This window comes from Anopheles maculipalpis, chromosome 2RL (genome assembly GCF_943734695.1).
Source record: "Anopheles maculipalpis chromosome 2RL, idAnoMacuDA_375_x, whole genome shotgun sequence".
Taxonomy (NCBI): Eukaryota; Metazoa; Arthropoda; class Insecta; order Diptera; family Culicidae; genus Anopheles; species Anopheles maculipalpis.
The window spans coordinates 92,549,883-92,577,622 of NC_064871.1; the positions used below are offsets into that span (position 1 = coordinate 92,549,883).

The window sequence follows — 27,740 nt, forward strand, 5'->3', positions numbered from 1 at the left end:
AAAACTGCCCTCACAAATGGAAAACAAACGTTCTTTATGTATCAATCCATCCGGTTTTTTTGGAATTGCTTTTACATTTCTATTTTTCACTCGACTCAGCAGTCAAGCAGTATTAAATTATCCTTCTCTCTCTCTCTCTCTCTCTCTCTCTCTCTCTTTTGTTTCGGTCTTCGTTTCGTATAATATGCTTGTAAATTTGAAGAAAAATTCCCATTTTTCCTATTTTCATTCCGTGTCTATCTGTCTATTGCGGCGAGTTTTTCTCCATCCCAGGGAAATGCAAAATTTTCCATTAGATTTGCACATTAATAGCGGGAAAAAGCTTCATCCCCAACACACCTGTGAGCGCACACTTTCACTCGCGCCCAACCCCGGTTCCCCAAGCCCGAGTAAATACGCCCTTTTCCCTATTCATGCTATTCATCACAAGAAAAACTGATTTGATCATCATCATTCTCATCATCAACATAATCATCCGGTCGGTCGGTCGTTGGAAAAACGGGATTTTTCCTTTCGCACCTTTTTTTTCCCCCTGCTATTCAGTAGCGAAATGGAGGAGAGAAGAGAAAAATAAAACACATCCATATCGTTAGCAGGACGGATCTTCGTTAGTTCGTTATCGTTTATGGCATCGTTATCAGTTATGGTTTATCATTTGTCATTATCGAAGCTTTCCCTTCTGTGCGAAGTGAAAAAACTTCCCTCGTTTCCCCTTCCCCTTCGAATGGTTTGGAATTTTGCAATTGGAGTAGTTGAATTCAAATATGGTTTTTCCAAAGCAGTGTACTTACCTTTTCTTCGACTTCAAAAGGGAGGATCAATTTTGCTGATTCATTATGCGGAAAAGCAATCAGCATTTATCAGCATTAATTTTTGTTTGTTTGTTGTGCGATTGGAGGGCAAAAAATGAATCATTATCACTGAACTGTGATGAACACTTTGGTAGCTGAAATGCTGTTCTTTCGAGTGCGATTTTGTTGCAAGAAAGTGCCATAAAATAATGATACAAATTCTAGTTTTCACACTAAAATATTCAAATACACTCTCTCTTTCTAATTTAATATTATGAAACACTACACCAAAGCGTTTATAAACTACCTGCTTCACTTTCACTATCGTAATCCGTCCGGCGGTACATTGACAGCGGCGCTAATCTTCACAAAATAAGATTTATATTATCTCCAATTCCAAAGAGAAGAATATAGAGTTCTTGCTGGGAGAAAGCGATCAAATTAGTTAGATTCTTCTAAGCTTCAAGCTAATTTTAAAAATAAACCTCGTGTCTTTGAATAATTTATAACGAGGAGAACCTGAAGACTCTCATCAACAGATGCTTGTTAATGGTAATTCTCAAACAACTTCCAATTCCTTTTTTCTAGATTGTAATCGATATGAGAACTGAGCTAGAGTATTAGTGAAAATTATGGGAAATCCGGCATTGGTGGAGCAGAAGATTCCAAAAATAATCAGTGACTTTATACTGACTTCTACTACAATGACATACAAGTAAAATTTGCAATGGCTGCATCCTAGTGAATGTTGTAACTGCTCTCGAAATGCTCGAGAAAGTGTAGAATTTAATTAGAAAGGAATCAAAAGTCAAGCAATAAAAAATTTTATAGCTCATATAAAAGAGGCCGATCCGGTTGCATTGAGGATCAATGCGACGAAGACAAAGTACCTGCTTGTCTGAGGCTCTGAATGCTAACTTGATATGCTGTTCTGCTAACTTGATATGATCGTAACTTCGGACAACAACGTAAACAGCGAAATCTGAAGGTGCATTAGCCTGTGAAATAGTCCCTTCCAATAGCTCCACAAATTCATACGATCCAGAACACTCGAACAACACACGAAATGCTATGTGGAGATAACGAGACGGTAGTCAAATCCGGTAGGATACGATGGCGGAATCGCGTGAGCAGCAAGCAGCGGGCTCTAGCCACCACCAGGAAGGTGATCGTCAACGACCCGCAGAGGAGCCCAGCGAGGTCGTTGGTTGGATCAAGTGAAGTCAAATCTATCGAACATCGAAGGCAGCAGTAAATGACGAACAGCAGCCCTAGGCCGAGTTTCCTGGTAACGGATTGGAGATCAGCAAAATGTCATCACGTTGTGTTCGATCCTAAGCAGGCCTAGAAGATGAAACTAAACAAGAACAAGGTAAATAAAACTATCATTTAGGAAAAGAGAGTAAAAAATATAAGATTAATGTAGCCATTCAACTAAAAATAATGTTCTACATTTTTCTGTAGTTCGTCTGTAGTTAATTAGGACTTGAAAAATAATAAATTAATAAAGAAATGGAAGATACATAAACTACTTTGTAACAGGTTGGCTGATAAGTCCCCGGTCTGACACATAGATGGCGCCGCTAGTATTAAATGCATATTATTTTTATATAGCACCAACCTTCAAATGATTCGTGTCAAAATTTGACGTCTGTATGTCAATTAGTTTGTGAGACAGAGCGTCTTTTGTCAAGCAACTTTTGGTTGCTTGACGAACGAAAAAAGAACGAAGAAGAAAAAAGTGTTGTTCCACCAAGACAACGCACCGTGCCACAAGTCATTGAGAACGATGGCAAAAATTCATGAATTGGGCTTCGAATTGCTTCCCCACCCACCGTATTCTCCAGATCTGGCCCCCAGCGACTTTTTCTTGTTCTCAGACCTCAAAAGGATGCTCGCAGGGAAAAAATTTGGCTGCAATGAAGAGGTGGTCGCCGAAACTGATGCCTATTTTGAGGCAAAACCGAAGGAGTACTACCAAAATGGTATCAAAAATTTGGAAGGTCGTTATAATCGTTGTATCGCTCTTGAAGGGAACTATGTTGAATAATAAAAACGAATTTTGACAAAAAAAATGTGTTTTTCTTTGTTAGACCGGGGACTGATCAGCCAACCTGTTATTTACTGGTAATATTTACATGAAATCTATAAATAAAAATAATTAAATTGCAACTGAGTTCTTGGTGCTTTCTACACTGCAGTATGGGTTTGAAAGAAGCATTAACATAGTATGCTAAATGCCAGATGTGAAGAAGAACAATTCAATTTCTTAAAAGTAATAAACGTAATGTCAAAAGTTTTTATTGCTGTTGCCATAAGTAATACAATAAACATGAAATACGACGACGATTTGTATCTTGCATCGTGGATTTCATTTTACAAAATGTTTAAATGTTTGGTTATATAATGATCACTTGCATCCTACCCAAGTTCTTTTTAGCAATCATTACACATAAAAGATATATTTACCATCATTAAACTCCCGCTTCTTCTTAGCTTTGCGTCTCATTATTCCAGTTGTACGCGCATTTTGTGCAATCACATCGCATCGCAATCAGTTACATCGATAGCTTTCCACTAAGCTCATGCGCTACCGTGCACCAACCAACAGCTTTCTGCTGCTGCTTCAAATGTTAATCATTAAAACTTGAAAAATACCATTAAACAGCCATATCAGTAGTTCATGCGCGGAAACTTCCATTCCCGCCAGCAGATGGTGGCCGGGCAACCAACCATCACTTTCGCAACACCATTTCCCATGCCTCGCGTACAGTGCATTTGCATACACATTATGGGTGCACTTATGGCGGCGGTCCTTTGTGTCGTCTTGCGCAGATGCATATTTGTTGCACGGTGCCACATGCAAAGAAAAAAAAAAACTGCAGTTCGTTTCCGCCTTCGCGATAGAAATGATTTATGTGAATAATAATTATGATTTGTGTGTAGTAGAGGTGGGACGGGTCGATGAATAGAAGAGGAGGAAAATAGGGTGGGATTGCACTGGATTGCAATAACGTGGTGGATTGAAAAGAGATTTGAAGTTATTTTTTAAGTTACTTTAAAAACTGGAGTTGGATGGATTTATCTTGCACAACGAAATTTTGTGCCAGGAATATAGGCGTCTTGCTAGACACGAGGCTTTCTTTTAAGGATCAGCTCGATTACGTTGTGGCCAGCAGCGGTAGGGTGCATGGACTGGTCCTCAATATGGCTCGTGAGCTTCAATACGCGTTGGATTGTTCGCTGATTGAATATGATAACATCGTGTGGTGGCATAACACAACACGGTCTCAGGCGCGTCTAGAGACAATCCAGCTCAAACTCACGCGATTTCCGCTTCGACAGAGCAACCTTAAGAGAACGAATCGCGCAAGCCAGAGCGGTCCTTCACTGCGGGACTCACCGACCGCATCGACTCCTCGAAGCTTCTCTCGGCAATCAACTTATACGTCCCAGCCAGGTTTAGGCCAGGTTTAAGGGTCTTTTTAGCATAATCAATTTTGAACTAAATCCATGGCTAAGAAAGATCTTTGAAGCGTAGCCCTAGCTTCGTCCATTGTTCCTGACAGTTGTTCCTAATAGTCCTAGCCAGTCCTAAACCTCACCATAATTCCACGCACTTATCAATCACCTTAACAGGTTCATTGTGCATATGCGGTGACAAAGAGAAAAAGCAGATAAAAAATGGGAAGCATCGTTCCATTAAAAGGATATGAGTAGATCATAATCGCTCACTCGGTTCCGTGCGCGGTTCTGTGTGTATGTGTATGTCTGCCCGGAATATGTCCTTACGCGTAGAAAGGTTCTTACCGCGTACCACGGCGAAAGGAAATGGATAATGACACCGAAGCGAGCGATCTCTTGCATCCTCCATCCCTCCGGCGCTTCCTTCGCGACTCCCACAAGAATTTTCGCTCGTTAAGGATTCCCTCGGAACACTCTTACCACAAACACCAGCCTGCCACTTCCTATGTGCTATGTGCGCTCCGTTGGTCCCGATATTCATCAGGGCGCACACCCCGTACATACACAACCGCCCGCAATACGAACGAACGACCAATCGAGAAATGAGTGGCATGGACGGATGGCAAAGAAAAAACGTCCTCCTCCCCCCCATCACAGTCCTTTGCACCGCACGAAGAATATAACCGAACCGAGGAGCAGGAGCAGAATCATAAAATCAACATTAAAATCCGTATAGTATGTGTCCCGCCCAAACCACAAGAGCGGACGACGAATCATAACTTGCATTTTGGAGCGAGCAAGAAGACGAGCAGAGAGAAAAAAGTGTATACAGGAACCGGAATTTGAAGGAAGGACTCGAAATAAAGGGCCACGCAAGCAACAACAACAGAAAAAAGCCAGCCAAGGCACCGGGCTTGGAGCATGGAAAAAAGAAAACCGTCTAATGGAAAATTGGATCACCAGCTCTCTGCGTTGAGTTCGGACAAAGCGTCGTCGTCGTTGTCGTCGTCATCGTTGGCCCTTCGTTCGGGAAGGACACAAACAAAGAACCAGCCAACAACCGTAGAAAAAAAAGGGGGACGCAAAGCATATACATACGCCGCACAACCGTGTGGCCGAATTGTGCAAAAGGATTTTCATCATAAGTCAACATACTGAGAGAGAGAGAAAAATCAGTGTGTGCAAAAAAAGGATCAGTGTAGAAACCATTCGTTAACGTATTTGATTCGGCAACAGCAAGCCATGGATGCCGCCATTGGCTGATAGATTTTTTCCTCTGCTCGCATATAGCCGAGGGTTGCTTTGATTCGGTTTATTATTATTTTCTTGCCTCCCTTGTGCAACGTTTTCCCTCACCCGATTAATGGCCCGTTTTTTAATAATCATTAGAAGCCATACACACACACACACACACACACACACACACACACACACACACACACACACGCTGGCGAGGGCTGGGAGCCATCATGAAAAAAAAAAGCGCGATGGAATATGCAATCAGTCATGATGCTAAGTAGTGGAGATGATTTTTCCCTTTTTTATTTGGAATGAAAAGCAACAAGAATAATGATTTCCAGCGAAACGAATGATCGACCGGAGCGCGAGCTGTTGATATTGGGTGGTGTGTGTGTGTGTGTATGTGTGTATGTATTATTGTTATTATTATTATTGTCGACTGATTTCCCATTTTCGCGTGACGACGTTTTTATCCGCCATAATGAATAATGTTATGTGGGGGTTCCATGTTTCTTTTTTTTTACGTTTTCTGAGTTCAATTCTGTTGAGGGAACCCGGGGGAAACAAGAAGAAGGACTGCGAGGCAGAATTTGAATGATTTTGTGATTTGTGATACGTTTGAGTTGCCAGTTAGGGATGGAAGACTTTTGCGGACAGTACAGAAAAGTGTTTCTACTCTGACATCTGTAAATTTTGTTGGTGAGAAAATTTGCTATAACTAAAGAGGCAAATAACTAATCTAAAAAAACGAAAGTACCTATTATTTATTTATTTATAATTAATTATGACGGTCCAGTGCCGTATTGTTCACACCGCTTGTGTTGAAAAAAAATACAATTATATTGATAAGGCATTTCCTCCTTATTCTTTGCCTTATCCCGGGCATACTCGGATGAACGAAAGTACCTAATCAAACATGATAAAAATTATAAGAAACAACATGCTTCAGCAAAAAATCGATGAAAAAAATTCAAACTCAAAGTAAAAATTGTTTTGATTATTAAACATAGGTAATCTACTAGAAGCAATCTGAAATCAATGGTAAACGTTACACAAGAAAACAAGAAAACATAAACACACAAGTAAAATATAAAAAGAACAATTAAATAACTTTTAACTAGTGGCCAAATGTTATTTGTTTTGTTTTCATTATTGATTATGACGGCACGTAATGAGTGAGTTGAGTTTATTTTAACCTCACTTTTTTCTTTGACATGGAAAATTAATAGTAAAATTACAAGAATGAACATGCATACAAAAGAGATTTAAACACATTAAATACAAAGAAAGCTCTAAGAAAGCTCATTGGGAGATTTAGGATATTTTACCCGTTTGCTTCCGCTTTTGAATGTTGGTCCCGCACTCGAGTAGTGGTTCCCCACTCCGACGGAAGAATGACCGTCGACGGCTAACGGCTAAAAAGCCTCGCCGTCTATTCTAAGTAGATCTGACGACGTAACGTGGAACGGAGCGTAATTGATTCCTTCGCGTGATCTGTCCTCAGAAACAAAAGTTGGAGTTGGAGTTTAGTTGGAATATTATTTTGGTAGTGATAATTCCATTGACTCATTGGTCTATGAATTCAATTTCATCTCTAATTCTTAATCGAAACGAGGTAATGTTTGGTTGCATAAAAAGGATTCGATTTGCGGCTTTACTCTTCGGCAGTTTAAACACTATTGAAGTATTTAAATGTATGAAGGCTATTTAAAGCCCACATTACTTCACGAAAGATATTTGAAAGGTCTTAAGCTCATGTTGGAGAAAACCTTCCGTATATTTCTTGTTTGGTTACCAGCTCATTGCGATGTTTTGTGGACAATGAAAAGGCAGATTAATTGGTCAAAAAAGAGTGCTTCGAAAGGGTCCTTTTTCAATCGGCTTATCCTACCTCACGGCCACATGTGTGTCCCACAATCATTTCGTATTGGGTGGACTCCAAGTACAGGACAGATCGACTCCAAAGCATATCGATGCCAAAGACGCCCAATGTTCCTATTCTAGTCGTTTATTTATAGAGGCTTGGAGTATCTGAGACTCTTTGTAAGTCTGAAATCCTATCTAAGAATCATTTTTGAATTTTGTCGAGCGAATGGTTTTGTAGTTTGATACCTTCCTTTCCTACTGTTTGTCTATTTGTGGAAAAAAAGACCTTTTAATGGTTTGGAGAAGGAAATGTATCCAACCCAAAGTGAGTTGTATGTAGTTAGTTAAATAGACATTTTAGCAGCATTTAAAAATAATGTTTTATTCTTGTAAACCTGAGTTAAATCTTATTTCTGCATTACGGAACAAATTAGACTGTTTTTTAAATTATAATTGTTTTAATTTAGAACTAACTTTAGTTATTATTTTATGCAAAATCGACTTCACGATGATCCTCCTAAAATTTGCTCCACCATACGCCTCAGCAACGATACATTTTTTGCAACGACATGTGACTTTTTCGACGACGTCGGATTTTCCACTCCCCCAAACTCCCCCATGACTCCAGTGCGGCCAAATCCGTCGCGTTTCGGTTGCGTGCGCTAATGAGCACCTAACCGGTCTTCGAATCGTTACGGTTCATCAAATTGACGGCCATACCCGATGTCGCTACCGTCACAAGCAAAGATCGGTCTCACTTCTTGACACCCCGAACGCAGGTCCAATTCTCGCCGGTCTGCCGGCGAGCAAATTAGTTTGTCATTGATGTGCAAATGTGCCTAAACTGGGGAATCTTTTTTTTTCCCCTTCCATTTTCACAACTCCATTGGTTTGATTTTTCGCGCCCCGATTTCGAGGATTGTGTGTGCCTGTGCTAACGAACGAAGTTGGAAGAAAAAACGATACAAAAGTTGCGAAGGTGCGACCGACGTACCTTCCACAAGCGAACGACACAAGGCGCCGAGGCCGAGGAATAAGAACGAAATTTGAATATCCTTCTGCACGGGGAAAACGAAAAGCCCACGGGAAATGGAAAAGGACTGGTGAAGGTGATTGAAAGGTGGCCCTGTTCATTAAAAGTTCGATTCACCACTCGCTAGAAAGGCTGTCGGGCCAGTAGGATGAAAGCAGCCATTAGCATGTTATCATCACCGGTTGGAACGGTGGCAAGATGGATAAAAATCGTCTTTATTGTACAGATATTGTTTGGGGTTTGGGCTCAATATTGCCCCAGATTTTGTGAGCGAGAATTTGTACTTAGCAAACCGAGTTCCAGTTTCGTGTCCTTGCAGGCATTGCTGTCTGTTGCTTTGGGGCGTTTGGGGAGCATCGCTTACAATGAAAGTGAGGTTAAAATAAACTTAATTCACTCATTACGTGCCGTCATAATCAATAATTAAAATAAAACAAATAACATTTGACCACTAGTAAATAAGGTTAGTTGATTTTTTTGGTTAGGCTCCGACAGTTTTATTGCTTAAAAACGTCGTCAAACATTAAATGAATTGTGCAATATGGTTTTATTCTAAATTATTGATTTGATTTGAAATTTGCAATCTCCAACTATACGTTATTTCCATCAAAAGCACTCACATAAAATTTTGCATTTATATTCCATGAATAAACATTATCCTTTTAATGGCGTTGGCCCGGTCCAATCCTACACAACACGCTGACAAACACGATGATAATGGTATTATGCTTTCATAAATCAGGCTTCCTTCTTCCATTTGTGGAACCACAAGACGATCAAGGAAAGGATTCAAGTTCCACTTGGAACCCCTTGTACGATCAAAGGACCCTAACCTTAATGTATGTGAATAATTAAAATCGCTATCAACAGCATTACGCTTCGTTACCCGAAATCAAACGTTCCACCAAGCCACAGTTATCAGCTCCCCGAACGATCGGTGGACAAATTATTGGTGTTGGGGAATTATCACGATAATTTCCATCAAGCAAACCACTCCTGCACAAAAGGTTAAACACCCAAGTGTCTCCAACGAATTGAGGACGTTGTTAGCGCTGTGCGCTGTCTGGCGTTGTAATGTAACGCACAATAAAAGGAGTAAAATTTAATTCACGGCTTATTTTTTTCACTTCAATGTCGACCTTTGATCATAACCTTGTGCTGTAAAGTGCAAGATCAAAGACGGTGCAACAATTGCATCAAGCACAAGCTGCTTTTGAAAGAATGATTTTTTAAATGTAATGTACGAAGCGATTTTTTAATCCAAACATAAATGTCCTCTTAATGAGGCTGGATGGTTTTTTAAGCACCCAAAAAGGTGTTCATTTTGTGTGTTTTTGTGATAACATGCGATTAAAGTATTCTTTAATGTTGTGTATTTTATCATTTTCATCGTGAGCTTTCCAGTTACCGTCGGTACCCTCTTTGCAAGGTAGAAACTGTAATATAATCCTTCATCAAGCACTGTTTTCCATTTTACAATTATGAAGTTTTTCCTGTGCCACTAATCGGTACATCTTACGTCAGTCTTTCTAACCCGCGCATAAAACAATATCTAAAAAGTATGTAATACGAGACGGCTGTTAGGAATGATGGGATTAGATTTCTTCTTCCAGCGATCAAACGACAATCAATTAAAAACACTTTCCGTGGTAATCAGTTTGTTAGAACTCGGCTTCTATTTCAGCTGGAAACAGTAGCAGTTTTGCTCATCGATTAAGATTGATTGTAAAATTATTTTACAGTCAATTTGTGTTGCTTATGAGCTTCTAGAATTATTATTTTTTTTTTTAGATAGAAAATGGTGAGGTTTGTCTTTGTTGAAAATTATCAAGCAAAGACTTGAAGGGAATTTAGAGTTTTTCAACTCGAATATAAATGATTTGATTAAATCTCTGTATGATTTTAAAGAATTCAATTAGGAATTAGAGTAAAGCTAAATTTTTGAATACTCCTAAAACACATAAATGAGTTAAATCAAAACGCAAAAAATCCATTTGCTAATAGTAGCCCTAATTTGTTCTCCAATAAATATTTTTTTATTAAAAATTGTTCAAAAATTGTATGAAAAATTTAGTGTACTTGTTCCCTGCTCATGGTCTAGCTCAAGTAAATCAAGAATTCATGTAACAAAGAATGTTGCAAAATGATTAATCTAATAGCTATCTGAACAAAAGGCAATTACATCCCTCACTATAATTAATTAAAATCATACTCTCTTGAAGTAGAATTTATCATTAATTGTATCAATAAACTTTCCATTTCCACGCCCAATAACAAAAAACAAAAATCAATTTATTCCTTTTATTACAATTTTTGAAATCCAGCGATTTGATTCAGCGTGCCGCTGTACCAACAGAGAGTGAGCCGCTGTAAGGAAGAAAATGAAAGCTAGCGCCACCTATTGAGAATAAAAGTAAACAATTTGGTTTGTGCCGCCGCAAAAGTGTTACCATGCGGTGTGAACAAACTTTTGCCGCTGTAAACGTTTTCGTCAAGTTTCTTGGAACTGGTAAAGCTGCCTTGAAAGCGACCATTCCTTTCGGACCTTTTGCATAAGGACGAACTTCGGAAGGATTCAATCACTCAGATCTGCAATTAGCATCATGACTTCAGACAGCTTTAGCATCATGACTTTTATTTACCAAAATTATTTTTTTTTTTATTCATAAGAGACGGCCAGGCCGTTTTGCTCATTTACCAAAATTATCATTACTGGAATTAACTAGATGACGAAGAGACGAACCTTTACTTTTTCGTATTAAAACTTGCTAGCATAATGCTAGGGTTTTTCTGTTTCAAATCTACTATACAACAGGTCGCTAATGCTGCGCCTGACTAGTGTTATGAATGGTTATCTTTGACATTTAATTACTCTAATTCGAACGGTCAGACTGATGGCTTCCATGGGCCACGATCCTTTGTAGAATAAAGCTCATGCTGGAAATGTTCAACCTTACCGGTTTAGCTCAAAAAACAACTAAAGTTATACATATTTTCTTTGGTTTCTAGTTCCATAACACTTTGAACCACTGCATCGACAAATGCGTCTTGTTCAGGCGATCAGGTGCACCTATGTTTCTTGGAGGTACATCCTACTTTTAGGACGTGAACTTCGTGGCCCCCTTGAGCAGTGTGTAGACCCGGAAAAATGCTCCAGTCTCAGATGGTTCGCCAGTGTCTTCATCTAAACACGATTGTTGAGGCGATCAAACCCGAATAGACAATATCGAGGAATCTTTGCATTCCGTTTATATCATATCAATAAACAATTTTAAAAAATTAGATGATTTTTCAAGACTACTTCAAGATTTATTTTTGAATGTTTTTGAGAATGTTTTAATAACAGTTCTTTTAACAAATTATTTAAAACAAACGTAAAACACACAAAAATCATAACACATGGAACCGCTCATTACTCAATTTGCAGTCGACAAAAAATGCAACACGTGATGCTCAGCCGCTTCTGCTTGCATCCAACAGTACAATTAGAAATATATGGTTTCCAGCCCGCAGCCATCATTCATAGAGAGTCCTTGGAGCTCTAATTGGATGAGCCTAGCAGTCGGGCAAATGAGCAAACCGCACTAATAGCGACGATGTATCCCGAGCTCGAGGTATTATAACTTTTAGTTTCTTTCCCGTAATTAAACACTCGCCGTCGTGTGTCCTGTGTGCGCCAGGAACCCCGGCAACAACACAAGCTCGTTCCTTTCCTTCCCGTGACAACATTTGCCCGGTAAAAGTTTCATTTCCCTTTGGGGGACCACTTTTTCTCCACTCCAAGCCTCTCCAAGGTAGCCGACTCTAAGGGATCCCCGAACCTTGTGTGAGTTAATTTTGCCTGCAATACTTTTTTTTTTACGCTGGCTTTCTTTTGTCACACGCTCCCGCAGTTCGCATGGATAGGGAGTGTTTTTTTTTTGCTGGAGGCGTCCAAGCGCAAATGGAATAATGATGATGCTCGAATTAATGCTTTCCTGACGCTTGGTGCGAGGTTTTTGGAGCATAATTTTCCGCTACCATGCCGGGTAGCCGGGAGGTGCACGACTGATGCTTCTCTAATGGTGAAATTCAGTAATTAATTTTATGGCATTTTTTAACACCTCCAAACGGTGGAACTGTACATCATTTGTGGGATGGTAATGCCAAGGTTGGTCGTTGTCGGTGAAAAAAAAAAACACAATCCACCGACACACCACCGGGAACGCGATGAATGGAGAGAAACCTGGCAGCTCCATGTGCATTCATCGCGTACGGTTATTATTATACTCATCGCCTCGTTCGCATTTATTTTTTTTGTGTGTGTGTACCGTATTCGTGAGAAGAAGGACACAACAAGGACATGGTGGAAGAGTGGCTCCACAGCTCTACAAAAAATTCCACAGCATCCCAACTGCGACAACGTCGATTGTTATCCGGCTCGTTTGTAAGCAGGTTTGAAAAACATGAAAGATTTGAATGCTGGCTGGCTGCTTAATAGCTAACGCCTTCGTACCTCTCTGCATTGGGTGAAGAAAATGCTTAAAATTTGCACACCAAGCAGACTCGGTTCTAGGTGTTTTTGTGCGTCGTCTGAAGCATCATCGTTTCAGGAGTCAAGCACAGTAATTGCCTAAAAATGTGTAGAAAGTTTATGTTTGTACTAACTGAAACGATTCGTTTCCACAAAGAGGTAGGCATTAGGCGGTCAGAGCATTTGTGGTACCATTTGGGACAGTAGGTTAAATGATTAAATTTATGTTTTCATTCCAACAATATATTCTAATTTTTACTTCCTCGAAGTAATCCATCCTAAGCTGCCTGAACCCTAACCTGAATAAAGGCGACAATGGTGCCGGTCTTCATACGGCAGGATCGAGTTTCAAATCCCAATGCTTCCTCATTACTTGCTCCAACTATCGCCACATCACTCAAAAAGTTCACCCAGTGCTGAACGAAGTAGAAAGAAAGCCTACAACCATAATGAAGTCAAGGCGAGGCTCTCTTTTATAGATCAGGGCACTCCAAATACTCGAGATTTCCAGGATGATCCCTTTTACAGGAAAATCCGCTTCTTTAGAAAAATACATCGCTCCTTGAAGCCCCAGGACTTAAAGTATCTGCTGGAGATAACTGGATTGTAGGAGATAGGAGGAGCCCACAGGGAGGCATGATTCCTCTGATTTAGTTATAATTTTAGGGTCTCATAATGTTAACATTACTTTTCAAAGGCTGCGATTGATTTGATCTTCGATTAGTTGATCAGGAAGATTAAAAGGTTGAACCACAATACAAACAAGCTCAAACGAAGCTCCAACTTTCTTAGTTCTAAATAAATAATTCGAATATGGCAATGCATTCGGGCATCCACGAAACACTTGTTCATTACTGTATCTCCCCAGCCAAGGTGTGAAAGATTATCCATATTTTTTTCTATCGTGCTAAAAGCAGCGGAAAGCTAAAGTATGGTGGAATAGTTGAGACGCCCATCTCCCTCAGGACCCACCCAGGGTGACAGAATACAGTTCACTCGTTTCATAAATTATTCAACATCGACCCGCACAAATCTGCCCGCGTGGTGTGGTGAGCGGAAGATTTTTTGTGCCCTTATCAAATGCGTTCACCTACACGCCTTCGGTCGGTTTCGGTCACATTTCTTTTTTATGCACTGCAGTTAGGGAAAAGCTTGAGCATGGATAAAACAGAAATTCCACCTAATGCGGTAAGCACCATTAACGGTTATAATGAGGTTGCTTGAGGTTTTGCAGCAAGCATAATCCTCGCTTGAAAAAAAAAAGCCCCACCGAGCGGTCAACCCCCACTCGTGACCCGATCCAAATCGCAATCGAGCCGGAAGATCAGAGGAAAGCAATTCGTCAGCATAATTGAAACTGGATGCACAAAACTCACCCACCATGGACGGATGTAAATGAGTCTGCCTGGTTGAGATGAGGTCGAGAGACAGAACCGCATTTCGGATGTCGTTAACACTTTTCACCTACCAATGGTGGTTAGCTTGCATTGCAGTAATAAAGGTATCATAATTCTATTCCTCTGTCTGCACTCGTGTGATGCTACTCCCTCATTATGATCGTTATTCAATTCGAAAAACTCCACTCAATGAAGCCTTTTGACACCATTGTGAATTAGAGCAGCAAAATGTTAGGTAGGGCTAGTTTTGGTGGCTTTATTTTCGATGACAGTGCCGCCGAGTCAAGGAGCAGTCTTGAAAAGCGTTTGATCCATGCAATATTTAATAATCTATTCTGTTTGAGGTGGAGAATACAACTCGATGCTGTACTTGTAATAAGTCATTTCAAAGGTACCAACGATGGAGAGTTGTTTTTTCATCCAAAAAACAAAAGGCATGTGATTCTGGTGAAAATTTGTCCATTGACGCCTGATGGTATGCAATCTGCATCATTAAGTACACTATTTTTACTTCTAAAAGTTGACGCGAGTTGTTGAAAGATATTTTTCGATCTTAATTGCACACATTCGTGCATCTTCTTTAAGACGAAATTCACCGACGACTACAGGACTAAAAGTAATCCAAATTATTCTTCATCTTATCTTATATTTACTTGGAGAAGTTCAGAACCATTTCCATCACATGTTTATTGGTACTTGATAAACTTGTTCTGAGGCATCTGCGCCCTTTTTCACGACAATGTTAAAAGAAATGGCTAATTTTTTTTACATTTGGAATCTACATTCTACACAAAACAGAACCATCCGAGGCCTTACACAATTCTAAGATTAAAACATTTTGTTTTGTTTTTGTTTGTGATAAATTTAATGGCAAATTTGGATTTGTTTTTTGGACATCATATTCATATCAACTGTGAGGAGATTATTGCCTCATCATTTACACACTCTTACGACACTGCGAATTTCACAAGCAAGTCTTATTTATTGGACAGAAATCGAAATTATGACCACAGCACCAATTTCACCATGAAAAAGATTAATTTCGTACCTTTATCCCCTTTACAGGTGACCTTCACCCACAGCGAAAGTACCTCGACTTATCCGTAATAAATCTTTCGCAAATGAATCCCTTCAAAGCCCTCCACTCCTTCAAGCAATACAGTATTTAAGCTTTCTCGATTACACCTCATCTGCATCTGAAAGCCATATTGGTTTCATTTTTGAGAGAAAAAAATCATGCATAACTGCAGCATCATCAGTTTCATAACAAAAAACCCAACCACAACACCATATGACACCCGGAGCCCGACGGTGCCTGGCCTGGTGGAGCCCACCACAAAACAAACCACCAACGCACTGTTGGTTCTTTTTTTTTTTTGTATGGCTACGGACGATCGTCACGCTCGTCGATAAATTCCTCCTAATGATGATAAAGCGCAAGCAAGAAAGAAAAAAACGACCATTGCTTGGCTTAAACTGTTCGACAATTGTTTAACTCTTCCACCCGGTCCTCGGGGGGAATCGATTGCGCAATAGAATGCTGCAGCCAAAGATGGCACGACCGACCAGCTGGTAGGACAAGTTGGCCTGACCGACAAAACCTCAAAGAGACCCACTAAAAAGCGAACGTTTTAGGAGAAAGTATTCTCCCTGTTACAGGCTTCATTGCGGCAAATGTGTCTAACATTGGCCGGACGATGGGAATGGAGGTTCGGAATTCGGGAACGGCCGGTATGGTTGAAGAAATGTCAACATGACTTCTGAGTACGGGCTGGGTACGCGGTAAACACGTTTCGGCATGATCGCATCTAGGACGCGCATCACGAGCAAACCAGTCAATCCGCTTTTTCACAGCCGTTTGGGAGCCGTACTTGGGTTTGTGATTAGTTTAGATTCGAGGCTCGAGTGATGCCTGAAACTGTCACCAAACGATGTTCAGCAAATCAGTCTACAAACAGCGTAAAGTTAATATTAGATACAATTACTACACCCATCAACACATCAAAATTGCGCCTCTTCCGGGCACACTTATCCGTCTCGTGACAACCCCACACGACTTCAGAAGACAGCTTACCATGCTGCCAGCAAACCTGAAGAAGATAAACCTTAAACCACAGACGTAATTCCCGTACGCTTCATGTCGCAAAAAAAAACGCACCTGAAACCCGGAAAAAGTCGTTGAGACGAGAGCTTTAGCTCAGGTTTCGGTGTCTGCGCTACCTTGCTGCGACCGGGCTTCTTCTTGTAATCGGTTGCAATTGCAATCGTAATCCGCCGTCGTGCGGTGCGCCGGCTTCACGCAAGTCTCCCACCACGTGGTCGCCGTAGTAGGCTATGATCTTGGATTTGAAGAGTCGCCTCTTAGCCACACGCACCAATAATGACTATTTTTTTTTTCCCTCCGAACGAGATCTCTAAACATGTTCGATCGTTTTGAAGCCTGAAGTAAGGCAAGTACCTTCCACATGTCAACCAGTGGCAGGGTGGCGTGTGTGCAAGCGCCTGGTGACGCATGTACCGAACAACCGAACTTCGGCCGATTGCGCCGACACTTTCGTTTTTTGGTTTGGTTCGCGCAAAAGGCTTCGTGTGTTTGGCGCAATTGAAGAAAGTAATGCCAGCCCGGACTTACCCACTCGCGCGCTGAGTAAAGCCAGTCGCGTAACCCAAGTCTAGCTGAATGGTGGATTGCGCACCGCACGCAACTGCAGATCGCGCATCTCGGAGGATCTTTCGACTGATAGTGCAAAGAAAAAACCGAAAAAGTCGGGAAAAGTGAACTGGGTTTGTGTGAAGATGTGTGTACTTGTTGGTAAAAATCTAACTCTGTTAAATGTAAAAGTGTTCAGTGATTGTTGTTAAGTAAAAGAGAAACCAGAAGCTTCCTTTTTTGGGGCTGTTGGTGTGGGGTTTTTCGACAACAAAAAAGTGTTATGTAAATAGTGATTGTGCCGAGTACGAACCACACGGTACAGCTAAAATGGGATGGAGGTAGGTGTATTGAAAGTGATAAATTAATGCAAAAATGAAAAGTTCCTGTGTGAATTTGTGACCGTTTTGTAATCTACACAACCTCGTAAATGGGCTTAGAGGATGTGTAGATGAAGCTCAAAAGAAAGATTAACATCGAGGTTTATTTACAAGTAGCTTCTATCGTCAAAGTGATTGGTTTCCAAAGTATATTTTGGAATCATTTCAAGCTTTCTAAGGACATGATGGATGATGATAAAAAAAATATAAATAAAATCGGGAAAAAAATACAAATTTCAAAGACAAATAACGAAAGTAAAAGTTATAATTGAGACGAATTTAAATAGAGTTCAAAAGTAAAAAAAGGAAAGAAAAGATAAATCCATCAAAATATTAATAACATTATAATTTTAAAGGACGTTATAACCATAGAAGGATATAATGGAATAATATGTGGAAATAAACCTAACAAGTAGCTGTTATTTAACATTAAAAGAATATATGATAAAATAAAGAAACTAAAGCTAATTCAGATGAACAAATTAATTAAAAGGACGTCAATCCAACAAGCCCCAATAATAATATCAAACCCTATGGAGCGTGTATATGGTTTAATATTGAAGAGCAAATATTTCTCAAGCCTTTTTTTGGATTGAAAAATGTAAAAAAATGGAATAAATACAAAACCTAAAATAGGAGTCTTATACATACTGTACCATTAGAAGTGTAAACAGATAACATGAAAAAATAAGTTAAAAAAAAGTTTAGCAACGAATCAAATTGAAAAACGAACATTTTTGGGATTTTTTTCCCATCTAGTAAAGAATAATAAAATAATGATAAAATATTTAAAAAACAAATAAAGATAATTACGAATGCGAAAATTAAGAGAAAAATAGTCCATAAAGGTACTTCAAAAGCAAATATTATTCATGTGTAGTATAGTAACATTTTTCAATAATTAAACTTATTTCAACATACAACGAATGAATTAACGCTTTACTTCATTTGTTTAAAAACTGTCTCAGTGATTGATGGTGTATAATAAATTGCGATGTGATGTTCCATTACCGACGGGAATATTTTTCAACATTTTTCAAAAGGCCTTCCTTTCTATGCTGAAAACGCAAGCTACTGTTAATTCTAATTATTTTTCCTCCTTTTTTTGTCACTCACCGTAGATTAATTATACTTGGAATAGTAACGCTCGGATCGCTGTACACGTTGCATCTCCTGGCGCAAGATTTCATGAAACTATCCAAACCACTCTTCATGGCATCCGGCAAACGAGATCTGGGCCCATCGTTATCCTTCAATCGAACCGCCACCCTGCTGGTAAGTTGCAATTGGAAAGTGCTAAAACATTGCAAACATTTCCAGTGCGTATGGAGTCTTCCATTCAAAAACCATAGCAACATGCAAGAGCAAAGCATCACCAACTATGGTGATGGTGTTGCTAGGCGTGTGAATGCCTTTGGTCATTTTGTGAGTCTACTTAGATATCGAAACCCGTCCGTGCAAAGAAAAGCGCAACCGAGCACAAAAGGAGTAGAAAGCCATTCCTTTATAGTGCACAGCTATCAAGCACTATGCAATCCTTTTAAGATTATCCATCCAAACATCCATTATTACTACATCCTTCAACGGATGCGAACTAATATTTGCAACATAAGAACATGGATAGTTATCCAGTTAATGCACATTTTCCAGATGCAGATGTGTGGACAGCGGGTAAAACTCTCCGGTGGTCCTCGAGGCGCCGGGGAGCGAACATAATGGCTTACAAACACAGCCCGTGTAAACCGCCATTAGGTTATTATGTGTTATGTATTTTCCAATTGGGGGAAAACCAGGCTGGCCAGTTGCAGCATGGGAAGGTGCGCTGCGCCATCAAGAGTCAACCATATTCGAATTTTCGCGAGGTAGAACGACTTCGGCTTTTCCTTTTCGCCATGCGCGAGGTAGACGTCCTGAAGATGGGAAAAAGTAGGAGGAGCTATACTAAATTAGAATTTTCTATTTACACTGTGCTACTTTGAATGTACTGCGATAAACAGGAGATTGAAAAAAGGACTTCACAGCTCCACAACGGGTATACATTTCCGACGGTCACAAGAAACTTATAGTTTTGCGATAATCAAAGAATATCGTATTTTGAGATTAATAATTATTTGACTTAAAAATTGAAGTGTTTTACTATTCTCTTCCCACACAAAAAAAAACTAGGACTTTGAGGCAAAAATCAACTGGAACAAAATCCTTCAAACCGATCCGCTCAAGTGTGCCTTTTCCCTCATCTGCCAACTAGCCGCCGGAGCTGAACCACAGGACGTGCAGGCGAAGATAATTTATGAATTTGTGGCGTATGTATATTCGGACAAGGAGCACTTAATTAATGCTTACTAATGCGTTCTTTCAATAAATTTCATTATTACGCAGGTTTAGTGTGGAAAACAGCAAAACAATCCCACGGCCATTAAAGGAATCCTTCGAGCTAGGACTCAAGTACAACAACAACCTGTCGGCGAAGGAAAACTACAAGCAATGTTACCGTCGCTATCCGCTGTGTTTGTATTCCGCTCGTACAATGCTAAGATTTATGAGTTTATTTGGCAATGAATGAGAATCAATTATTGTTAAAGAAAATGGGCTATTCTTGATCTGTGCGAAAATAGTATAAGAACAAAACAAATGCTGCCCATGACGAGAAATCTAATCAATTTGTTATAAAATAAACCAAAAACGCCGTGTCTAAACGAATGAGTTCTGTTCCTCCATCAAGCTTGAGAATTCGTTTTGTTTCAGAGAACACGGGCAATATTAAAGCCAAACACGTGTTTTAATGGTTTGGTTTCGACTATGGTAGCTTAAAAAAACCCTGACCTCGTTACCGTCAATCAAGTGCAATATTTTGACATACCTGTTATCCCGTATTAAGCTTCTTCCGGCATTCGACCCTCGTTTCCATTGGCTTTTGTTTTACAGCGCGTCAAAACACTTCCGAGACTGGCTCATCATCGTGCTTTCCTGGGAGGGAAAAAGTATCGGGTTACCTTCAAGAATATGCTTTGAATGCAGGAAAAGTTGAAGGTACTACAATTTGTAGGGCATTGAGTTCTCCTTCTATCCCATGTACGTGGTTTGTGTGGTCAGGATGGCAATATATTTGAGAACGAACGTCTTCTGAAGCGCAGGTTAGTCGATTTTCAACATCTTTCGACATGAATGCTTAAAAGTGTAGATTGCAAATTAAATCTCAGAGACTCAAAGCCAAAGCCTAAAAGTGTATAGTGTAATTTTTAATATTTAAGGGAAATTAATCGTATGCATGTTGAGAGTAAGGGTAAAAAAATTTCTGCGGCTTGAGTAATCCACAGCTTAGTAGCCAGTCATACCATATGAAAATCCTCGAAACCTCAGACGACATTGCGGGGTATCTTTATATCCGAGGTCCAATGAAACACAAGCTCTTTCGGACCTTGCCATTTGTTTTCTGCAGGCAATGAGGGGGATGTGAGGTCGGGTAGTGAGCTTGAGAACTACCGGGAGCTCTCAAATATTAGTGAGTTGTTGCCCTCTCCTCTTTTAAAGTAACTTCTTTATACAACACTATTTGCAAGGCTTGCACATTGCGAGATCAGGAACGATTCTCATTCGAAACAGTTATACGGTTACGTAGTGTAAATAGATAAAGGTTTTTATGAAATCAGATCTACTGCTTTGCCTCTGACCGTACACCGCAAGTAATTCTGCATATTATCTTTATTTCTGTATTTATATAGTTTAAAAGAAACATCATAATTTAGTGCTTAACCGATATCATAACTTTGGCGCATTCCGTAGCTGAACATTTTTTTTTAAATCCCCATAGGAAAATCTCCTCTATGTACACCTTGGTTCGAAAGAGATGTCAACGGAGCTGTCACCGTAAACACGCGCTGCGTAAATTCAACCACACAACAGGTACGAATCAACATGGACGAACCGCAGACTGGGTTGAATTTCCACGAGCTAGAGCTGGACGATCGGCTCCTGCGGGTAAATATCGTTAATAAAAATACCGCTTTACAGAACGTGCATGTGTAAAATGCTTTAACCCGGTCGATTTCATCAGGATATAGCCCGTTTGGGATGGATCTCACCTACGTTGGTGCAGGAGAAAGCGATCCCGTTCCTGCTAGAAGGAAAGGATGTGCTGATACGCGCCCGTACCGGTTCGGGAAAGACAGCCGCCTTCGCTATCCCAATCATACAGAACGTGCTCAGGTACAAGCGAGAGGCAGAGGTACGCGAAACGACCGTACTTGTGATGGCGCCAAGCCAGGACCTTTGCCACCAGATTGCTAAAGTGTTTGCCAATCTAACGTACTCGTTTGGGCCGTTGCTGCGGATAGTGGATCTTTCCTCGAAGGAGGAGAGAGGAACACATCGACATCTGCTTGCCGAACGGCCGGATATCGTAATTTCCACACCGGCCCGGCTTCGAACGGTTCTCGCCGATGGGACGCTGAACGTGCGGGAAAGTCTTCGCTGTGTGACGATTGACGAGGCGGATCTGATGTTTACGTTTGGGTTTGAGAAGGATTTGCAGGAAGTTTTGAAACATTTCCCTCCGGTACATCAATCGGTACTGTGTTCGGCCACGTTGGAAGAGGATGTGGTGAAGCTGAAGCAGTTGGTTCTTCACAATCCGGTAATATTGAAGCTGGAGGAACCACATTTGGCGGTCGGCAGTCAGTTGAAGCACTATCAAATCCAGGCGGAAGAAGTCGATAAAGCGTCAATACTGTACACGGCACTGAAGCTGAAACTGATCCAGGGAAAGTGCATTATTTTCGTGAAATCGGTGGATCGTTGCTATAGGTAAGTGGATTTTGCAAAATGAGGATCGATCAGACCAAACGATGCCGATGATGAACGCTACTCCCATCTTGAGGCAGCATTGAACGAAAGCGAATTTTTCGCTACCGTTGATTGGCTGTCGTATGAAAGCTGGACTAATCTTCTCTCTGAAGGCTCAGAAAGCCAAGTACAACCATTTTTCCAAGGCTCAACTGAAATAATCACACTGACTAATGAATGCTTATTTTCCTTTATAGATTGAAGCTGTTTCTGGAACAGTTTGGCATTCGTTCGTGCATTTTGAACTCGGAATTGCCCATCAAAATCCGATGCCACACGGTGAACCAGTTCAATCAGGGTGTATATGACACGATCATCGCGTCCGACGAACAATTAACCGACGATCCAAAATTGGTAAAGAAAAAGAATGCCAAAAAACCATCCACAAAGGAAGTGTTGCAGCAAACGGAGGCAGAATCGAGCGTTTCGCGTGGAATCGACTTCCAGTGTGTGTCGTGTGTGGTGAATTTCGATTTCCCGTCCGATATCAATGCGTACATTCATCGTGCTGGCCGTACGGCTCGTGGCAAGAACAATGGAAGCGTTCTTTCATTTGTAAGCGTGGAGGAGCAGGAGGCAAAGGCACGGGTCGAAGAATTCCTTCAAACGCTGGCCGGCGATGCTGAATTCACGATGGAGTAGGTTTCACCCCGGATAGTAGAAGCATTTAAGAATTATTCTAATACTGTTTGTTACTCTAATTACAGACATTTTAGCTTCAATCTGGACGAAGTGGAAGCGTTCCGATACCGAGCGAAGGACGCCTGGCGTGCGATTACAAAGTTTTCAATCCGCGAGGCTCGGATAAAGGAATTAAAGATGGAAATTTTCAACTCCGAAAAGCTCAAGGTAATGAGATTTAAAAGAAATCACGATCAGTTTTAAATGTGTAATCCTTTCTTTAAATTTACAGTCGTTCTTTGAGGAAAATCCACGCGATTTTCAAACACTACGGCACGACCGACCACTCCACACCGTGCACGTGCAGGAACACATGGGTGACGTACCGGAATATCTCGTCCCGCCCGCACTAAAACCAATGGTGGACATTATGAACGCGAAACGGAAACAGAAGATGCTTGAAAGACACGCAGCAGCAAAGAAAAGGCGAACGAAGGCGGACAATCCCCTGCTGGTGGATGGAATCGATTACAAGAAGATAAGCATGTAAAAACAACGCCTTTAACTATACAACACTTTCACTTCGGTTTATTAAACAAATCTACTTGCTATACCGAGCAGCTTCGTGTAGTCCGCTCCTTTCGCTTGCGTTTTCTCCTTCAAGATCGTGCGCAGGATCGTCGGAATCGGTACGTGAATGCGCGTCCCCAGCGGTGTCCCATTATCATCGATCAGCACCAAGTTGTTGCTGTCGAACTTGGGAATCTTCGGCTTCTGGAACTGTTTGCATCCCACGAGAATTCCCTTCTTTTTCTGTCCCTTGATCGCGACCAGCACCTTGTCGCCGATCATGCCGACACTTTGTTTATTGTAAACATGGATGCACTTAGGCGGTTTACCCTCGGCCATGGCACGCTTGCCGATTTCACTGTTGTCCACTACACGGAGTCGTGCCAGCTTGCGAATTTCATTGCACGCGGCGGTGGTGTGTATTGTGCGTGCAAGGTGTGTGGTTTGAAACAGTATGGACGTCGAATTTCGTAGCATTTCACACAGGAAAATGTGGTCTCGTTTTGCGTAACCAACCGGCCAACAAGAAAGCGCACCGATGTTTTGGCTTTGGCAGTAGAGCTGTCAAAGGATGAAGCACATGATGCAAGGTACTTATAGAGAAGATGTGACGCAAGAAGCAGACTTTTTTTAGTGTTTGAAAAATTATGAAAACAGAGGTTAAGTGAAAAATTAACGTATTTCTGTTCAAATACTATAATAAGGAAGCCTTTTCTGTAAAAGACTCAAAAATGGGAATTGGGATTTTTTCAGCACACAGCTGATTGGCGGCACGTTCTCTAGCAAGCTTGAACGGTTGCTGAAATGCTGAACCATACCGCGCGAGCGTTTGACAGTTCCGAACGCCATTTTTCTCGGCACATAGCAGCATGCAGCAGTGAGATCAATAGTGTGGCCAACAATTGTCTCTAGTTATAGTGCTGTTATAGTGCCGTTTATTGTTTAATTCCATTTCCAAAAGCTATAGAACAATGTACCACCGTGTGTCCTTCGTTAGGTGTGCTGTACGGAGTAAGAATTGCATTTGATTCCCTTGCGGAAATTCGGTTCACAGGAAAGCGCACACACAGGATCAAACAGTGCGAAGAAGAAAACGAAGAAGACACACGAGAAACGGCTGTGGCTCCCACGCTTGTTAGAACGGCCGCGTAAACAGTGTGTGTAGAGCCCTTAAAATAAGGGCCGATTGAAAGAGGAGCGCGAAGAATTATAGCGTGATTGTAAAGAGTGTTTCCTTCTATCGGGAACGGTATAAAACGTATAAACAAATGTCCAAGCGGCGTATCGAAGTGATGGATCCGTTCATCAAGAAACGAAGGTAAGCACCCTTATAGTACCTCTGTGTGTGTGTGTGCTCCGCGCCGAACACATTCTCGGGCGATGTAAATATGGCGTCAAAATGCGCTACCGATAAAAGTTTTTTAAAAATGCTTTCTTTATTCCGCAGGGAGGAAAAAGCTGCGGCGGAAGGCTCGGCCGGTGCGAGCTCATCCAAGCACGATGCCGGATCCGCCAGTTCCAGCTCTGCCTCGAAAGCGATGGTAGCTGCCGGTGGATCATCCGAAACGGGAGGCAAAAATCCATTGAACGGTGTTGCCTACACGCAGAACTATTACAATCTGTACAAGAAGCGTATCACGCTGCCGGTGTTTGAGTACAAGACGGATTTTATGCGCCTACTGTCCGAGCACCAATGTATCGTACTGGTCGGTGAAACTGGCTCCGGCAAAACAACACAAATACCTCAGTGGTGTGTCGAGTATGCGCTGCAGACCAGCTCGAAGGGTGTTGCCTGTACACAGCCACGTAGGGTGGCCGCCATGTCGGTGGCGCAGCGTGTTTCGGAAGAAATGGACGTTATACTTGGACAGGAAGTGGGTTACAGCATTCGTTTCGAAGACTGTTCGAGCCCACGCACCCTGCTAAAGTACATGACGGACGGTATGTTGCTGCGCGAAGGTATGAGCGACCCGATGCTGGAAGCTTACCAGGTCATCCTGCTCGATGAAGCTCACGAAAGGACGCTGGCAACGGATTTGCTGATGGGCGTACTGAAGGAAGTAATTCGACAGAGAAAAGATTTGAAGCTAGTCGTCATGTCGGCCACACTGGACGCGGGCAAGTTCCAGCAGTACTTCGACAATGCACCGCTCATGAACGTCCCTGGCCGCACACATCCGGTAGAGATTTTCTACACACCGGAACCGGAACGGGACTATCTGGAAGCGGCCATCCGTACCGTGATACAGATTCATATGTGCGAAGAGATCGAGGGTGACATACTGATGTTCCTGACCGGACAGGAAGAGATCGAGGAGGCGTGCAAGCGTGTGAAGCGCGAAATCGACAATCTGGGACCGGATGTGGGCGAGCTAAAGTGTATTCCACTCTACTCGACGCTACCACCGCACATGCAGCAAAAAATCTTCGAACCAGCACCACCAAAGCGTCCGAATGGTGCGATCGGCCGGAAGGTGGTTATCTCGACAAACATTGCCGAAACGTCGCTTACCATCGATGGGGTGGTGTTTGTGATTGATCCCGGATTTAGCAAACAGAAGGTGTACAATCCGCGTATTCGCGTCGAAAGTTTGCTCGTGTCGCCGATTAGTAAAGCATCCGCACAGCAGCGAGCGGGTCGTGCTGGGCGAACCAGACCTGGCAAATGTTTCCGGCTGTACACCGAAAAGGCGTACAAGACGGAGATGCAAGATAATACGTATCCGGAAATTTTGCGTTCCAATTTAGGTAAGAAGCGGAAAATTCTTCAATTCGGGATATCTGTGTGTGCCCTTCACTCATTACTTATCGGTTTCTTATCGGTCCCATTCACAGGTACGGTGGTATTGCAGCTGAAAAAGCTCGGAATTGATGATTTGGTACACTTTGACTTTATGGATCCGCCGGCACCGGAAACATTGATGCGTGCGCTCGAGCTGCTAAACTATCTGGCCGCGCTGGACGATGATGGTAATCTAACGGATCTTGGTGCGGTAATGGCTGAGTTCCCGCTCGATCCACAGCTGGCTAAAATGTTGATTGCCAGCTGTCAGCACAATTGTTCCAATGAAATCTTATCCATTACTGCTATGTTGTCAGGTAAGGGGAGCACATTATAATTGAGCTCTATACGTATTACGTATAGCTGTGTACATAATTTAACACTTTTGATCCCCTTTTTTTACTTTGCAACAGTTCCACAGTGCTTCGTGCGGCCGAACGAGATGAAAAAAGCGGCCGATGATGCTAAGATGCGCTTTGCGCACGTTGACGGTGACCATCTGACGCTTTTGAATGTGTACCACGCTTTCAAACAAAGTAAGCACTGCAGAAGAAGTCAATGGGATCAGGGTTACCATTGGTGATCCTGTTCTGTTACCGGGTTGTTTGTAAACGCCTGGATGTATGGAATTGAAAATGTCTCCTATTTGCCTTTATTATTCGGGTCGTTGCCGTCAAATTTTGGATCTAAGTCAGGAAAATTTTGTCTTGAAAACGTGAATTGTGATTTCTATGTGTTTATTTTGAATAATTTGAGTAAAAAATTCCTGACTTATAGGCAAAATTTAACGACAACGGCTGTATCATTCCTGGTTGGTATAAAATACAGGAAATCATCTAACAAAAATAACCCTTTAATTCTGCTTTTCCAGACAATGAAGATCAGGGCTGGTGTTACGATAACTTCATCAACTATCGGTCGTTAAAATCAGCAGACAATGTACGACAACAGCTAGCCCGTATTATGGATCGCTTCCAGCTGCAGCGCACGAGCACGGACTTTACGTCGCGGGAGTACTATTTTAACATTCGCAAAGCATTGGTGCAAGGTTTCTTTATGCAGGTACGCAAAATAAGAGTCCACCTTCGAAGTACAATTTGGAGTAAAAATGTTAATTCTTTACCCTCTCGGCCCGTCGACAGGTTGCTCATTTGGAACGTACAAAGCACTATCAAACGATAAAGGACAACCAGGTGGTGCAGCTCCATCCGTCCACCTGTCTCGATCACAAACCGGAATGGGTGATTTACAACGAGTTTGTGCTGACGACGAAGAACTATATTCGAACCGTTACGGATGTTAAGCGTAAGTGTCCTCTAAAGCAGAATGCGTTATAGATAGTTTACTAAAAATATTTTTTCTTGTCTCCGTTTTCTTGCTCTTCTTAGCCGAGTGGTTACTGCAGATTGCACCACAGTACTACGACATGAATAATTTCCCGCTGTGCGAGGCAAAGCGCCAGCTTGAACTAATACTGGCACGTATGGATTCGAAACAGTTCCAGCAAGGATTTTAGATGAAAATGCGCGATTTTAACAGCACTTTTACACCATTTTGAAGAGAGTGTAAGATAGCGATGTTCTTTTCCAAG

General features: G+C 41.5%; 5 protein-coding genes across 5 annotated transcripts in view; 3 read left to right on the forward strand and 2 right to left on the reverse strand.

The window, feature by feature from the left end:
* LOC126568217 (26S proteasome regulatory subunit 7) overlaps positions 1 to 27,740 on the reverse strand; it is a 277,427-nt gene that overhangs the window by 20,372 nt on the left and 229,315 nt on the right. The gene's annotated exons all lie outside the window — the stretch shown is intronic.
* LOC126567640 (uncharacterized) lies at positions 1,905 to 19,897 on the forward strand. The gene is made up of 4 exons (XM_050223858.1): positions 1,905 to 1,994; positions 18,406 to 18,609; positions 19,501 to 19,637; positions 19,714 to 19,897. Exons 1-4 carry the CDS (start codon positions 1,905 to 1,907, stop codon positions 19,895 to 19,897), a joined length of 615 nt encoding a protein of 204 aa, XP_050079815.1.
* Positions 21,174 to 23,349, forward strand: LOC126568091 (probable ATP-dependent RNA helicase DDX56). Its single transcript, XM_050224509.1, has 5 exons — positions 21,174 to 21,312; positions 21,389 to 22,137; positions 22,374 to 22,814; positions 22,884 to 23,025; positions 23,090 to 23,349. Exons 1-5 carry the CDS (start codon positions 21,250 to 21,252, stop codon positions 23,345 to 23,347), a joined length of 1,653 nt encoding a protein of 550 aa, XP_050080466.1. The 5' UTR covers positions 21,174 to 21,249; the 3' UTR covers positions 23,348 to 23,349.
* Positions 23,371 to 23,872, reverse strand: LOC126568563 (39S ribosomal protein L14, mitochondrial). Its single transcript, XM_050225059.1, has one exon. The coding sequence runs from the start codon at positions 23,842 to 23,844 to the stop codon at positions 23,389 to 23,391; it is 456 nt and encodes a 151-aa protein (XP_050081016.1). The 5' UTR covers positions 23,845 to 23,872; the 3' UTR covers positions 23,371 to 23,388.
* Positions 24,636 to 27,665, forward strand: LOC126567641 (putative pre-mRNA-splicing factor ATP-dependent RNA helicase PRP1). Its single transcript, XM_050223860.1, has 7 exons — positions 24,636 to 24,685; positions 24,815 to 26,115; positions 26,203 to 26,466; positions 26,563 to 26,685; positions 27,021 to 27,211; positions 27,292 to 27,454; positions 27,538 to 27,665. Exons 1-7 carry the CDS (start codon positions 24,636 to 24,638, stop codon positions 27,663 to 27,665), a joined length of 2,220 nt encoding a protein of 739 aa, XP_050079817.1.